The sequence below is a fragment of the Drosophila grimshawi genome, unplaced genomic scaffold (assembly GCF_018153295.1).
Source record: "Drosophila grimshawi isolate 15287-2541.00 unplaced genomic scaffold, ASM1815329v1 contig_1377, whole genome shotgun sequence".
In the NCBI taxonomy this organism is placed as follows: domain Eukaryota; kingdom Metazoa; phylum Arthropoda; class Insecta; order Diptera; family Drosophilidae; genus Drosophila; species Drosophila grimshawi.
In genome coordinates this window covers 17,802,434-17,820,017 of record NW_025062900.1, presented here as the reverse complement: position 1 = coordinate 17,820,017, position 17,584 = coordinate 17,802,434, and the positions used below count along the sequence as shown (strand labels likewise).

Sequence of the window (17,584 nt, the reverse complement as noted above, 5' to 3'; positions counted from 1 at the left end):
AAATTTGTTTAATACTTACGGCGCTTTAAGCTGCAACTTAAATAAAATTTGGTCAAGAACAAAATTAGCAGACACAAGTTGTGTTTTTCTTTCTTTTTTTTCAGTTTTCTTTTTCACTTTAATTTCAAACAATGATTTTGTATTTGGTAAGTTTAATATTTTATAAAGTATATACTGTAATTTTCGTTTTATTAATCTTTAATATTTATTATTATTATTATTATTTCTTGCTCTGTAACGCTTCATTTATATGTTATGAACATTTTTACTAATTTTTCAACAATTTTTTTTTTGGTTTGGATTTTTTGTTACGCAATTATTCAACTTTGTAAAAATCTATAACCATAACAATTTCTCATATATATATATATATATTTATATATATGCATATGTTATATACATACATATATATATATATATATACATATATATTTTCTGTATATATATATTATCTTATATAAGTTGCTTTGGAGCGAGACCTTGACGACCTCCACTTGACGTGTGAATTTGTGTGCGTTTTAGAGTTAGGATTTGGGAAGTGAAAGGAGCTTGAGTTCATAATATGATTGATTGATTGATCGATGCTAACTAAGCTGATTGTGATTCCTTATTGACTTATAGTTGTATATGTATGTGTGTGTGTGAGTGTGTGTGGGTGTCATTTAATTTTGATTTTGTTCTGCTTGTCTTCTTGTATAAAATGTTAACAGACGCTGACATTTGTACTGCGCTTCATGGATTCAGTTTTCGATTAGAGAGAGAAAGTGCTTCGAAAGTATATATAGTATATGAACACTCCGTGCGGAATGCTAGTCGATTAACAATTTCATAAATTTTGTTAGGTTAGTTTTTTCTTTTTTTTTGGAATATTCTGTAGCATAGTTAGTTCTACATAAGTATTTTTTTTTGTACTCGTTCGCAGTACTTTATAGAGAAAAGTGGGCGCGATATGTTTAAAGTGAGTGCCTGTGAGGTGTTTATGTGTGTGTGTGTGTGTGTGTGTCTGTGTGTGTGTGTGTGTGTGTGTGTATGTATGAGTGTGTGCTGGGTTTCATGTACTAAATAAATAATTTTGGTTGTTCTTATTTATGTATGTATTTTTAGTATGTATATATCGTTATAATATATATGTTTTAATATATATATATATATATGTGTGTCTGTGTGTGTATATATATATATATAAGTATGTTTCTCGTATGTGTTTTGGTTTTTTTTTAAAGTTAATTTGGAAGATTATTGGATCGTTTTCACCATATACGGCATGGGTGTGTGCTTATGTGACTTTCGTTTGTTTTCATTTGCTGGAAGTTCTCTCAGTTCGAGAGCATGCAATTTTTTTTGATGTCACCTGCTCTTCCGATTGCTTTATATTCCCCAAGATCATGCGATCAATGCGTAAAAGTGAGCGTTCGAGTTAAGAATGTGTTAAGATAGTCCATTTATGAGTTCTTTTTTCTGCTATCATGTGATGTAACTGAACTTTAGCGAATTGACACCAGACCCAACAACACAGCAAACCAGATAGAGAGAATTGGTAGGCCAAAATAAATATTGTATTTAATATAGAAACAGAAAACAACTCTTCAAAAGATCAGCTCAGCTCTACAGAGAACCAGAGCCTTTAACAGAAATAAGCGAAATATAACAATTAGATGGGAAGTACTTGATTTGAAGTTGCTTAACTTTAGAAAGATCAACAGCTTAGAAAATGCGGTTTTAAGTTCGAATAAGTAATAGATTGAAGACTGAAGCAAACTGATAGAGAAAGAGAGAGAGAGGTTCCATAAGTAAAAAGAGAAATAAAAGAGAACCAGAAATAAGTTCAAAGGCTGTATAAATATTTAAAGAAACAGTCAATGAGTATAACTATAATCATTTCACTCCCAAATCAAGGTTTCTTTCGTTTTTGGGCCAGTTAATTAGATTGTTTAGTGGCTTTCATGTTTTCCAGTTCTCCATTGCCATGTTGTTGGTTTATAGAGCATTTGGCCAACCAAGCAACCAACCAACTAACCAATGTTGGTTGGCGTGACGCACTTAATGTAATGTACCTCGTGGTATTTGTACAATGTGAATTTGTTGTTAATTCTGTGTTTTGGTATTTGGTGTTCTGTTCTCGGTTAAATTTTCTGCATTGTAATTATAATATCGTATGTGGTATGTCCATATATAATTATAATATATGTATGTGTGCGCAACACTATTATGCACTGCACCACCCATGGGGTGGAAAAGCAGACACACTTATTAACCTTCGCGTCTCTAATACATATATATATATATAAGTTTAGGTACATATATGCATTCTGCCATTTATAGGTATGTGTACATATTTATGTGTATATATATATGTATATATATAAGTATATATATCTGATGGCATCGACTAGGCTATACAACAGCTCGGGCTACACTTCTATCATCTCTTTTTATTTATTTTTTGCAAAATTACTTGTTCTTGTTGTTGTTTTGTTGGCCGTGCTTTAATATACAGTTTTGGTTTTTGAATTGTGTGTGTTATTTATTACATATAGTATTTAATTTATATATATATATATATATATATACACATATATATATATATGTATATATATTAAAAATGTTATGTCACTGCCACTAGTTCTCATTTAAATGTATTCGCCTTCGCCTTGTTGTAAAAATTATTGCTTTCTGATTTGTGTTTTTTTTTGTTGTTTTTGTTTTTGTTTTTGTTCTAGTTTTCGAGTGAGTATTTTTTGGTAGGATTTTTTGTTACCTCAACTTCAATTTGCGAGCCATATGCAAACATTTTGGGATATCTTTAGATATATTGCCTACTTAAGTTATAGTTGCATATATATACTTTATGTTTTTATCATTTCATTATATAAAATATATATATATTTATATATATAGGTATATATATATATATATATATATATATATATATATATGTATATATGTCTATATAAGTATGTATATATTTAATGGGCTTTTATGTTTAATTCATGCTTTTCATCATTTTGCTTGCGGCCATTTTTACGAGTTTACGATTTAAGGTTTAAGATTTTAGGTTTAGTTTAGAAAAATGTTACGTACGTTCTAAATAAAGAGAGCAAGTTGTTTTTTTTTTGTTTAAATATCTTTTTATATATCGTATATATGCTCATTTGTATATATATATATATGTTTATATATATACACATATATATATATATATATGTAGGGGATTCATTAAGCAAAAAGTATATGAAATTATTAATCTCATTTGATTTTTTGGTTTTCGAACTTGTTTATGTAGTCTATCATAAATATTGTTTAAATTGAAATAACTGCACCTTTTACACGCCAACAAGAATCATAAGTATCATAATCATAACGACAATCATAATAATAATATAATGATAATTAGTTTCAAAGGTTCGATCGAGCATCATGGTTTTAAAATTATGTATGGCAAATGTTTAGCAAAATGTTTCTTTTATTTTTCTTTTTTCTTTTAAGTATGCCTAGTATTAATCATAATTTTTTGCTTTTCACTTTCTTTTTCGTTTTGTTTTCTTTTTTTTTTTGTTTATTTTTTGTTGTTTTTTTTTTTTGAGTATAGTTGTAGCTTATCATTTTGTCGTTTAATAAGTACGCAAATTATCACTTAATCAATATAGGTCAATATATAAGTAAGTATATATATGCGATGTAAGTGTGCGTGTGGTATATAAGTTCATATTATATAGTATAAGTTTCGTAAAACTAGACTGATTTAGGCTCTGTCTGGCGTAAAGCTTTCTTTTTCTTTGGAAAATTACTAGAACAATTTATATGTATGTAGTTAGGTAGAGCACGCAAATTATATAGTATTAGAGAGCGGCAAGTGTTGGAACGGGACAGAAATTTTCATATATCCAAAGGTTTTTTTTTCTTTTTAATTTCAAACATTGAATTTGTAGAAATTTGTAGAAAGTTTAGCCAAATGCCAAGCATTTTTTCTTTCTTCATATTATTTTGAAATAATAGGAACAATTTGGATTGCTGTAGTTTTCGTATTAGATTCCCAAATTGGATGAAATAGTAAAATACATTGTGGATAGAATAATTAATAGAGACCGTCCAACACTTTGCAGAGTTAAAATATGCTCAACATAATTTCTGGCTGTCTCGTTTCGTAACATATTTAAGGTGCTTGTGCCAAGTAAGGACTTAAGTAGATTTTATATACTCGTAATTAGTAGTAATTTAAAAACCCAAACGTTTAAGTAAAGTAATTGATTGGGAAGCCATTATTTGAGGTTTTTTTTTTTTCTTTTTCTAAATAGTAATTAATCAATTATGGATAAGTTAGTTAAGGTTCTTAGTTGACGTAGAGACAGAGTTAGAGAGATAAAGCTGAAGAGTTTTTGTGTGTGTGTTGTGTGTGTTTTGTGTGTATTCTTTTTGTTTTGTTTTCAATATGTTGTTGGCTTTGTTTTATACGGCTTAAAAAGCTGCGGCTAAACATTTAAAGTAAATGTCTCTTTTGTTGAAAAAGGAAAAACGCTGCACGTAGCACTAACTAACTCGTTTTTAGCTTCTTTTTTGGTTTTGGTTTTGGTTTTGGTTTTGGTTTTTTCATCTTTCCTTTGTGTGTTTTTTGGAGCTGCAGTTTTGCCGTGCGGTTCTTAGACGGGGCAAGTGATCAAATCATATTCGAACATCAGCGACACCGCAACAAAGACAAAGTACAACAGAAACATGGTAAAGCCCAACCCCTTGTTCATGCGCCAACGGAAGCAGGCAATTGATAGCACCACAAATACGAGCATCATAAACAATATGGTTATGGAACACACCATGCCCACCGAGTTCACTTCAACGGGCGCATCGTAGATAATCCCATAGATCAGCCAGGGTATCGGCAAGCTGCATTTCCGAACATCCAAACAATCAATCAATTAGTACCCACTCCATATACATATACATATATATATATCGATATATATGTGTCTCAGTTATATATAGTGTAGTATTTGGGGATTGCTGCTCAACTCACCCCACAGTCACATCGAATATGTTGCTACCCACGGAACTGGACACGGCCATGTCGCCAAAACCCTTCCGAGCCACAATCACCGACGTTATCAAATCCGGTATGGATGTGCCAGCCGCCAGGAAGGTGAGGCCCATAACCTGGGAGGGAATGAGAATGTAGTCAAATTAGTCATCAAATAAAAAAATACAAAATCCAAAAAACTTGAAATTATTATAATTTTGTAGATTATTGAACTAAATTTAAATAAAAGTTGTTAAAATAAATTGGTAAGAATGTTTATATTTTTAAATATTTATTTCATTTTTATTTTCATTTATTTTATATGAGATCATTAAATTTTGCATGTGAAATACAATGAATATTACCAAAACAAAGTAGTAAAAATTTATATTTTTTTATTTATTTATTTTCTTTTATTTGATTAAAAAAAAAATCAATAAACCAAATTAAGTTTTGCATATAAAATACAATGAATATTAAAAAGTAAACTAGTAAATATATATTTATATTAATATTAGTATAAAAGTATTATATTATATTTGTATATTTTTGTTTAAGTCAAATTTGGAATTTACCTCTGGGGGTATGCGCGCCGTGTCTCCGGCGACATTGGCCCACCACACCATGAGATAGGAGAAGGCAGCTATCCAAACGATGGACCCTATAAAGGTGACCGGAAAGAAGCGTTTGCCGCGCGGCGTTCTCGTGTCGGGCAATGTTAGCCACATGGGCACCAGGAGGGGGGCGACCAGGACGTAGGTGAGTCTCTTCCGAGCCGTATCTGGCCAGGCCATGCTCAGGGGCTCCGGTTCATCCTCGATTATTTCGGGCGCCTTGCGTTTTGCGAACGAGCGTGGATATGGATATGGATATGGATATATATGTTTATATATATTATAAAATGTTAAAGTTTAAGCTTTTGTGGTGCTTTAAGAGATCATTGTTTGTTTATACAATATATATATATATATATATAAATGTTGACTTCAGATAAGTTATGTATAATAGAATAGTACATATTGTTTGTAATTTGTTAAGAGATAGTTTATAAGTATAAAATTGATGTGGGTGAGTCTGACAGAGATTTGACCATGTATGATATGTCTTCTTTGGCTATGTTTACATATGAGCATGAGGCGGTTGATAGCACGAAATATGTATGTTTGAACAGATCAAGAGTTTTAGCTTGATTTCGGAAGCAGTATTCTAGTATTGAGTTTTGTGGAGGAGACACACTCACAAACAGACGTTAAGAGCTGACTCTGGATTAGTAAGTAGGATTCGATGGTGTTGAATAAGTAGTAAGTGGTTCGAGCTAAGTGTGGCCAGAGTTGAAAAAAAGAAGAGTAGCTTACAATATGTGGTAGTTTAGTGTAAGTACAAACAAACACATACAAAACAGTTATGCACTTACTTTCTAGTTAGATTACAATTGATTTTTGAGGGTGCTATACGAGTATTGTAACGTGCAGAGATGTCAGCATCTTAGTCTTATTCTTAGGCATGCTCAAATGTTGATTTATTTTCTTTTCTTTTCTTTTCTTTTCATTTCTTTTCATTTCTTTCTTTCATTTTTTCATTTTAAGTGCAAGAACACAGATACAGACAGGCTACATACACACACACAATCAATGGATGCGCATGAGCACAGCCCGAACTAAAGTCGATCGAGTGTAACGAAAATAGAAAGTAAAACATTTTATATAGTTATGCTTAGGTGACTAAAATGCTAATTAAATAGAGTTTATAGATTAGAGTGTTTTACGCTACAATTGTCTTAAAAGCGGCACTAAAGCAATGTGAGTGAATATACTCTTACAAATTGGCGATAAAGCAAAGTACATTTAGTACTAATTCCAGCATATTCTTTGCTTGTGGCAACTGCGGTTTCAGTTCAATGCTCCTGGGCATTCAATGTGGTTGACGATGACAAACTAACCGACGACTTCAGTTTAATTTGATCGAATGTTGATGGTATTGAGTTCTTCATGATTCATATTTAGTATGAATCAAAGGTGGGGTCAAACATAATCATTTACATTAATGTGACAAATCGAAAATGCATTTTTACCAATTCAAATTCGATATCAGAATCAGAGCCCAAATTTAAAATGTTTACCCAAATGGCGATATGGAAGTCATTTTAGTAGATCCTGTTGCATACTTAATTTTTCAATTTGTTCTATTTGGTTTAATCTAGTGCCTTTCAGATCCATTGCACAAACGGATGCTGAAATGCTTTCTACTATAAGAAATAATGGTTATTCTAGGCACGCGGCAGATATTCCACCAGAAATTTCGTTTAAAAACCGATCGAGCTATGATAAATGTATTTGTCCAATTTTTGTACTTTGTTCAAATGGTATCCCAGTGTTCCACAGTCGCTCTCCCAATTTTATATTGTAAAAATCAAGGTGCCAATACATGAACGAATACCGTAAAAAGTTTGGAAGAATACCGAAATCTTTAACAGAATTCTTCTACTTTACATGCCTGTATCGGATTGGACACCTAAATTCGTTTCGGGTTGACACTCTGATATATCTTGATTTAGAATATTTAAGTCTCGATCAGTTAAGTATGCCTATTTATTGAATGTATTCACTTTCTGCAACTATCATTTTATTTTTCTGTATTTATATTATATCGAATTTATAGTCACGATACGGGATACGGGCAATTATAATATTCAAATCGATTAGATGCAAATGTGGAATGTAGAATGGCGATTGCCTCATCTTCTAGAAATTTGAGTGCGAGAAACCATTTAATTCACCGTCATTGTCACTGTCATTGTCCCCGCATTCCACTGCCCAGGAGCGTTTAAAGCATTGTCAGAGATATCTTTTGTTTATTTTGTTTGCTGACGTCGCTTAATGCACATAGCAAAGATATACAGTTTTAACGATATTTTCAATAAAAAAAAAAACAAATTATAATTATAATAAATTTGTATGCAATATATAGAGAGTAGACAGAGATAGATAGAGAGAGAGAGAGCGATAGAGAGATAGAGAGAGATAGAGAGCAATAATAAATTGATTATGAAACTAACTTTGATGCTAAATTTGCGTGTCTGAATTTTGACCCTCTGCTCAATCCAGCTAGGACGTCGACCACTTAACGATGGCTTTTGGTATAGAATTGAATTTAAATTTTAAATTCATTTGTTGTTTATTGTTTTTTAGTTTTTTGTTTTTTAGGTATAAAGAAAATGAAATATTTATGGTATTTTTGTTGAGAATATCAGTTGAATTTGCCATTGGCTTAAGTTCTTAGCTTCAGATATTTAAATAATACTTGATTAATAAACCAAACACTGTTAGAGAGAGAGAGAGATACAGATAGCTGGGAGATAGAGTAGTTAGTTAGAGAGAGAGAGAGAGTGAGAAGAAGTGTGTTGGGAATTTCTTTTAGTTTGGGTTTTTACATAACAAACACATTGAACGGGATTCGAATACAATTACATTTTTTTGAGTGTGGGACAGTTGAGAGCAAAAGAGAAATTTTCGACATTTTTAATTAAAGTATGTTTCCGTGTTTATTTGAAATTTAGTTTTCTATTTTTTTCTATGTATATATTTTTTTTTTGTTGATGACTCAGACCCAACTCAGTCGGTCGAAGGTTCACTTTCAATTGTGAGTCGCATTCAAATGGAAGATTGAATGGCCATTGAATTGGCTTTGAATTTTGTTTGTTTGCTTTGTCATCTTTTTGCACAAATCAAAAGTAAGTTAAATAAATATAAATAGTATCGGAACATGAGCAGCTGCTTGCGCCTATGCATCAAAATGTATATTTTCAACGAAATGTCAACAATAACAAGTATGAAACACACACATGTCTGCTGTGTGTGTTGGATGAGGTGGGTGTGGTGGCTGTAATGGGTGTGAATATGTCAATTGCATAGCTCGGCGCGTGGCGACTACATTTGCAAATGAGTGCCTGAATATAATGCCTGAATAACTGAATATATTTCAATGACTTCATCGAGCAAACAGCAGCAGTGGCAAAGTTAGCAGCAGCAGCAGCAGCAGCAACACTGGCGAAAATATGAATGAAAATTATAGGAAAATCATTTATGATCTAAAAATAAAATGACATAATTGTGTGTGTTATTAAACAGTGTGTGTTATTTGTCTATTATTGTCTATATTAAGTAAAGGCGAGTAGTCATCATTCGTTTAACACTACAGTTCAAGATACAAAGCAAATACGATCGGTTCCGAATGCTCTTCTGCAGAAATGATAATCGTTTCAAAGATTTTCACAATTCCGAATTAGCTCTTGATTTTTCTTTGATTTTGGGTGAGGGAAAGGCAAGACAATGAAACAGGCACACACACACACACACACTCACACACACACACACACAGAGAAAGAGAGAGAGAGAGATAGACAGAGATAGAGATAGAGAGAGAGAGATGGATGTATGGATTGGTGGGCATGGGCGATAGAGTATTACAATTAAGGTTATAAGTAAACATACACAACGAAAGGTTTGTGATTAGTTGAGGGGGTGAGTGTTGTGTGGATCGGAAAGCTGTATGGAAAGTTAATTTCATAAGTTGAAAGAACAAAATAAAATTTTTTAAAGTCACACATAGACGTTGCATAAGAATACACAGAGACCGCATTTGTTTTTCTTTATTTATTTTTTTTTTGGGTTTTTTTTTTTGTTGGGAAACTGTCAATTGTCTACACATTTAAAAATGGCTGGGGGCTTATGGAAACCAACAACAGCAGTTGTAAAACACATAATATGAAACATATACATATAAATATATATAAAACAAATGCCTGGGGTCACATTGAAAACATACGTGTATAAAATGGGGGGTATACATGTAGTTTAGATTCAGTCCAAACGCATCAATCAGGTAACCAATCTATCAATCAATTAGCAATGTAGACGAAACATGCCAACAGTTAGAGAAATTTTTGTATACAAATATTGAACAATGTTTTTTGGAACGCGCTGGAAACTTGTCTATCTAAACACTGACAAAAAAAAAAACAATATACATGAAAAGGGTTTAAATCAAAATTGAATTACACTTAACATTTAACGGTAGATACGCAGAATGGCCTTAAATCGATAATATCGTAATGGTCCACAGACTACGTCTTACAAGAGGTTCGATCTTACAATATTCACTTTTACGATATTAACATATACGATATTCAGCTGCGATTTGTTGAATGAAGTTGTATGCAGCGCATTGTGTGTGACATATTTCAATTCATTTGTTTTTGTTCAAATAAAACAGAAATCAATGTAAATACGATTAAGAAACCACTTAAGGAAATCAAAAAAAAAAAAAATAAATATATATATAAATAAAATCATGCCTAGAAATCATGAGCATTATTTTTCATTAGCACAATTTTGTTGGAAATATCATATCAGAAATGCATATAATACAAATAAGGAGCACAACTTACCGAATCGAGAGTTGTATCGATATTGCCATTGGGTCGATCGGCCAATGTTGTCTCCTTTAGATTAATCTTGACGTGATTGGCCGCTGAGGTGGTGGCGCCACCCCGTTGCGGCTTGGTGGCATCCAGCAGTACCTTAAGCGAGGCAATCGCATGCAGCTGGGTTGCCTTCTCGTCCACTTTGCCTGGAACATCATCTTTGTCATTGTAATTGTGTGTTGGGTTTTTGAGGGAGGTGTTTTTTTTTTTTTCGATAAAAAATGCATACACATAGTGTGTGTGTGTATGTGTATGTGGGTGTTGTTGAGTAGTAGTAGTAGTAGTAGTAGAGTAGTAGTAGTAGAGTAGAGTAGAGTAGTAGGCGGTGTTTTTGAAGTTTTTTTTTTGTTTTTGTTTTGTTTTTATTTTGTTTGCACACAACGAATTGAGTTTTGAACGCAAAATCCAAGTGTTTATTATTTTTCAAAAATCAAACGAATAAAAGAAGAAGAAAGAAAGAATAAAATTGCATCGATTAAAAATGAGAATAAAACGAATTAACCCAGTTAATTATATATCTTTTTCATATATATTTTGTTTTCATATTTTTTAAGTTAATTTACAAGCAGCTAAATGCCCTTATTATTATTATTTTTTTGTTGTTTTTTTTTTGCTTTTGGGTTAGAGTATATTGAAAATATTTTATACAAAATGTTGATGTCAGTTGCGAAATAGCATTTTGGAGGTTGATCATATAGTAGTAGTTAGAATAGAATAGTAGTAGTACGAGTTAGAAACTAAACTAAAGTTGAGAGGTATAGACTAGAACAGAGAGCGTATAGCGTATAGTTCAGAAAGCTAGTAGGACAGTGTAAGTAGACACATAAAACAGCATTGAAATCTAAGCATAGTTGAGAAAGGAACAAGGGGAAGGGGGGCGCTCATGAGTGTGTGTTTTGAGGGGGGAGCGGGGCATTACTAAACTACAGCTAAGACTAAGTAAGCTAGATATAATAACTAGACTAATACACTACTGATATTTACCGTGTCAGATCTCATGATTTTTTGTCTAATTTTTTCAAATGTTCTTTTTTAGTTTTAGTTTTTTTTCTTTTTTTTTTTGAGTGTGACAGCGATCTTGTGTTTTGCACTAGGAATTGGGAACTGTTTCGTATTGTTTTTCGTTTTTTTTTTGTTTTTTTAATTTTGAGGTTTTGGATTAATGCGATTGCGAATATCTTTTGGCTTTGGGAAAACGGACGGGTTGTTATTAATTAAAATTTGGTTTGTTTTTTTTGTTTGCTGTTGTCAATGTGGCATGAAGTGGTACGTTCTGGGTGTCAATCGACTGCTGCTAAAGAGCTGCCTATTTGTGGAGACCACACTATCATTTGACACTATCATTTTGGATATACATATACATATGTGTTCATATCGAAGGTACAGCGAGAGAGAATGAGAGACAGAGCTTAGATTATAGCCTAGCTTACAGTTAAATATACTATACGCAGTATATATATATATATATATATAGCTAATATATCTAATATACGTATTCATATTGCAAACCTTTTAAATACAATTAATACATATGCATCTGATACTAATACAAATTCAATTAAGAGCATGCTCTTTAATGGAACTAAGCACATTGGAATAGCATTGAAACATTGGCGAGCATTCATATATATATATATATTAATTAATAATTTAAATATTTTAATGACAATCTTGGTACAGTTGTGTGACAAGTGCTTAAGCTTAAAGCTTATCATTTAAGAATAATAAGTTCGGCATTTGTCTCAAAGATAAATCCATGAATGAATTTATTTATTTTGCATTTTGTCCATTTTTATGTGCTGACTGATATTAGTTGACATTGAATAAATAATTTTAAATAAAAATAGTTCAGTGTATTCGATTTGTCATGGGTAAATAAATAACTTTGTCAATAAAGTTTCGCTGCGGTGTGTCATCCTTGTTTCAATGCATTTTCCATTAATGAATATTTATAATTTAATATAGCTGCATTAGTTAAAAGGCACATTTGAAGACATATGTACGAACATATTTGAGTACAATGCACATTCCAACTATAGGTAAATATGAACGCTTCGAATTGAATATAAAATAGAATTGAATTGAATATAAGTACAACCCGCTCGACTAGTCAACTGGATACATGCAAGCACCTCGTTAATAGCTTGCAGCTATTAAGTACAATTGAATATCGTTGAATATCGCGTTGCTATTGGCTTGCTTTAGGCCCGCGCCAATTTCGAACAGCATTTTTGTAGAGGCAATTGTACTAGTTGCTAAGTAATTACAATTACAATTACGATTAACACACACGACATTAAATGCACACATTGTTTATAAATATGTAAGTTATATGTGTATGTGTTTGTATATGTATTGTATATGTTTTATATATTTAATATGTACAATATAAATTATTTTGTTATTGTCACGCGTCAAAGTTGACGTCAGAGGAAAATACAGAAACAAAACAAACTCTTCGGGCGAAGCAATGAAACGAAAGCAATCAAAACAATCTTAAAGATACAGATACAAATATTCACTCGTACATTCGTTAATGACACTAAACTGCGCATAACATTCTAAGAATGTTTTTTATTTTGTTTTATCGAACATGAGATATAAGTATTTCATAGATATAGTATAATATATAACGCATATGTATATAGTATATAAATGTAACTCCAAACTGACATTGAACAACATAAAATATTTTCGTTACTTGGTTTCTTTTTTTTTTTTTGTTTTCTTTTTTTTATTTTGTTTTTTGTTTATTAAGCAAAATTATCGAACAAAATGAATGAGCAAATAATATGGTATATGGAAAAGTAAATTGCATTTTAATGAGGCAGCAGCAAAGCTATACAAAAAAATATCGCATTGAAGCTTTAGAAGAAAATGAAACATGAAAATGAATAGAAACATAACAATGAAAAAAATATAAATATTATATTAAAATAGGGCTAGAAAAAGTTAGTTCGCTGGTCAATTTATGCAAGCTAATTGATCTGGATGAAATATAGTTAAAATACCCTATTAAAACCTGTGCAAATAGTTCGATAAACCCAGAATAAAAAAGGTAATTATTTTGGTTTAAAGACTTGATGAAACTATTTTGTTTTTTTTTTTATAATTTTCCAATTAAACAACAAGATTTAAATGCCCACTGGCAATTAAGTAACGACAACAACAGCAAATAAAGAATTCTAACACTTTGCGCTTGTAAGCCTTGGTAACCGCCCCATTGTCGACCCGGCCCTGGCTGGCTGGCTGGTTTGCTTTAGTTTGATTTAGTTTTTCAGTTTAGTTGTAGTTTGAGTTTGAGTTTTGTCTTGGACTTGGTCTGCGGGCCATTGCCGTGGCAACGCCACTTGTCAGCCCCATACATATTTATGCCCATGCCCGTGGCCCGGCTATGTGCCTAATACATAATAAATCAATGCGAGCACGTCCGGTGCTCTAATAGAAAGCCAAACCAGCGAATACGTGCCCCAAAAAAACAACATGGAAAACTTTGGCATTAGGGGTAGACCTGGCCACAGTTAACTGCGAGCTGCGAACTGCGAACTTGGAACTGGGAATGGTAATCATAATGGGAGTGTAGAGTAAGGCTGTCAATTGTCGAGCGCCAGACGACTCTCCGTCTGGCCGGGCTGACTGGCTGATTGGCTGGCTACGGCGTGGTAATTAGATAAGTGGCCTCAAGGTCAGCCATTAAAATCTAACCAACTCAATATAGAAACCGAAACAGAAACCGAAACAGAAACCGAAACAGAAACCAAAAAGCAAACAAACAAGCAAGAAAGAAACAAACAAAGCAAAGCACAAACAAAACGAAAGAGAGAAGGATAAAGATAAAGAGACAGACAAAAAAGAGAAGTTGCGCAGTAAAGAGTAAGAAGTAACTTTTTGCTAGCAAGTCAAACATCCAATTAGAAGGAACACAGAATATACACAGACTTTAAAGAATTGAACACAAAGTATTTTTTCACATTTTCTTTTTTTTAAGTTTTAAGTTTTAGTTTTAGTTTTAATTTAGTATAAGTAGTTTGGTATAATGTATTTGCTTTTGTTTTTGGATGTAAGCGTTTTGGTTATTGGCTGGGCGGGGAGCTCTTTGATTGTAGTTTAAGGGATGGGTTGGGGTTAAGGCAAGGGTTAATTTCATTTAATTTTCTTTAATTTTTTTGTTTTTTTTTGACTTGTGCAAAACACATTGTGTGTGTGACAAACTCAACGAACTTACCATCGTGTAGTGGATCTATCGTGTGTATCATTAGCTGTAATAGGCCATGACGGAATTTTGCACCGGTCTGTGTACTACCAGCGGTCCCACCACTGCTATTACCTGTAGCGCCCGCATTGCTCGAACCGGCCGGACCCGAACGGGTCTCGCTGGCCGCTCGGGATGTCACCGAACCGCCCGGCTGTGTCGCCATTGACGTTTCCGATGAGTTAGCCGCATTACCCTGAAGTGAAGGAAGAACGATGGTACGGGTGGTACGGTTACGGTTACGGTTACGGTTACGATAACGAGTACGATTATGTTGAGAGCGATTTCGATTTCGATTTCGATTTCAATTTCAATTTTGTAATTTTTTTTTTTTTTTTTTTTTAGAAACAGTGTAAATTTTGATTGTTAAAAGGGGGCAGGTGGTTAATATTAGTTAATTTTTTTTTTTTTTTTTTTGGTTTATGGTAAGCATTGTTGTTGAGAAAAGGTGAAAAGAAGAAGAAGAAAAGTTTATTATTGCAATTTGTATAAATTTACAGTTGAGTGTTGAGCATTGTTGTTGTTGGTGTTGTTGTTGTTGTTGTTGTTGCTGTTTTGTTGTATGTATTTTTTGTTGTTTTCAGCTGTTGTATCGCTTAAAAGCTAATCGAATTTTTAAGTGCAATTAATTGGAGCCAATATTGAAAACAGATTACAAATTAATAAATAACAAAATTACGTAACACAAAACTTTATAAATGGAAACCACAACATTTACCACGGACAGGTATTAAAAAAGTCTAACGGACCACAACTGTTGATGGAATTGATAGAATTTGTACTAATTTGATGTGTAAACGAAGCAATATTAACAGACTTTGTTTATTCTGAATCGAATGAAGCGAAATTGCAAAACTTCTTGTAGTTTGAGGAGAAGCATAAGCAAAGTTCGATTCGAGTGCAAGATAATGAGAAACGCATTTGAACAGTGCAGCAAACACTTTTGTGGAACGTTTTCATACTCAGCAGTTGGGATTGGAAATGAATTTTTAGGTTTAGGTGCACACAACTGGCTTCATCAGGTGTAAACAGCAGGCCCTTTAAATATGCACCACAATTGCTTGTGTAGCTCTAGAAATGCATTCCTCAGTATTTTTCTTATTTTTTTTTGTTTTGTTTGTGGTTTACAGAAATCAAATAAAAACAAGTTCAAAAATATAGAAACGTTTTTTTTGTACATATAAGGAAATTTTTGTAAAAATTTTAGTTAAATTTAAACATATATTACAATTTGTATCATTTGTTCTTTGCAACTGTTTTTAAGTATACATACAAGCTTCAGTTTTCAATGACTATTTTTGTATGTTTTTGGTTTTAGTTAAGAAATAAAATATACATAGATATACTTTTTTATTATGTATTTGTCAAAGCGCAGTGGGAAGTTTTGTTGTATTTCATTTTGCCTTCACTATAATCAAAAATGTAAACACAGAAAACATAAAATAGATTTCAAAATACATTTCTCAATCAAAATTTCAAATTCAAAACCGAAACTGAAACTGAAACTGAAAGCTCAGACTTATGACTGGCCAAAGAAAGCGCTAAAAGTGCGAGAAGAATAACCAAAAATTGTCTATCTAGCTAAAGATGTGAAAATGTTGGATGGCAGCTAAGTAATGACTAATTTATGTATATTTAGATATGGCCAACAGGTGATAATTAGTCAACATAATGTATAATGTAAATACATGTCAAGTACGTAAATAGATAGGAAAATCTTCACAATTATTACAAGTATATACAAGAATTAGAGATTGTAGTTGTGTGTGACTGTTTTGTGATTTTGTATGTATTTAAAGGAACACGCCCATCATGTAAAGTATTTCATGCAAATCAATGTAATTGAGAAACCCGTAGAAAAAGTATTTCTTCATTCATAAAACTGTTGGAGCTTTGAACTAGGGCAAGTTTCGAAAATTCTTTAAGTATATATATAATGATATATTCATTGGTAGAGAACAGGTCTAACCAGATCGTATTTCATTCATAAAAATGCAGTATAAAGAACTGTATTGAGAATAGGCCATGATTGAATATTTGTACATATATATAAAAATATAAGTAGTTCAAATCTCTGTGCTTATTTGAATAAAGAACTCGTCTACAGTCAACTATCTATTTCATTCGTAAATTATTCAGGGCAAATCAATGATTAAAAAATTCTTGAAAATACAATTATTATATTTGTTTGGCTAAGAACACGTCTCTATCCGCAACGTAACGTGGAGGAATTCAAGATAAGAAAATTCTTGAAATAAATCTATTAAGTAGAAGACAAGCATCTGTGCGATTATTGAGAGATCGCATCAAAAAACTGCAGCCAGTGCAGATACTGTTGACTGAGTTATGATAATTGTATTTGTTTAGTACAACCACATCGAATGGCATTCGCCAGAAACGGGGCCGAGTGTAGGGCAATTCAAGATCGGCAAAAACTAGCCTCCAACTAACTATATATATATATGCATATATATATAGCAGTAGGCCAATTAGCGTGTGGCTCGTGCCCAGGTGAACTACCTCATGGCTCATTATAATGCTAATTAATGGCGAGTCATGTTGTTTTGCCATTGCTAACACTCATTCAAGTTTCGATTTAACTCACGAGATTCACTCGGCAAATGACGCAAAGCCGACGAGGATCTATGAAATGAGCGACTCAACTGTATAAATATAGATAGAAATAACCAGAAAAGAGATAGCATATAGAGATAGCTTAAAACTGCAATTCTAGAAAAACAGTCAGAGCTGTTTTGATTGACTTTGACTTTGACACACAACAATTAGCAGTAATTAATATTATTAAAGTTCATAAAATCTTTGTTTGTCTTTTGCCCGCAAA

The 17,584-nt window shown here is 32.4% G+C and overlaps 1 protein-coding gene across 10 annotated transcripts in view; it reads right to left on the bottom strand.

Annotated features, from left to right (window-relative positions):
- Positions 1–3,527: 3,527 nt before the first annotated feature.
- The window catches only part of LOC6570126 (sodium/potassium/calcium exchanger Nckx30C), a 34,497-nt gene continuing 20,440 nt past the window's right edge, over positions 3,528–17,584 (bottom strand). For 2 of the 10 annotated variants that reach the window (XM_032741855.1, XM_032741861.2), the window contains exons 3-8: positions 14,716–14,938; positions 10,455–10,648; positions 8,064–8,138; positions 5,584–5,841; positions 5,009–5,145; positions 4,614–4,878 (exon numbers count right to left, since the gene is read on the bottom strand). In XM_032741855.1, coding sequence (XP_032597746.1) covers positions 4,638–4,878; positions 5,009–5,145; positions 5,584–5,841; positions 8,064–8,138; positions 10,455–10,648; positions 14,716–14,938 — 1,128 coding nt within the window. In that variant the 3' untranslated portion in view covers positions 4,614–4,637. Of the gene's footprint in view, positions 4,879–5,008; positions 5,146–5,583; positions 5,842–8,063; positions 8,139–10,454; positions 10,649–14,715; positions 14,939–16,132; positions 16,151–17,584 lie in introns of those variants that run through there. The other 8 variants (XM_032741857.1, XM_032741862.2, XM_032741856.1 and 5 more) reach the window with 7 other exon arrangements.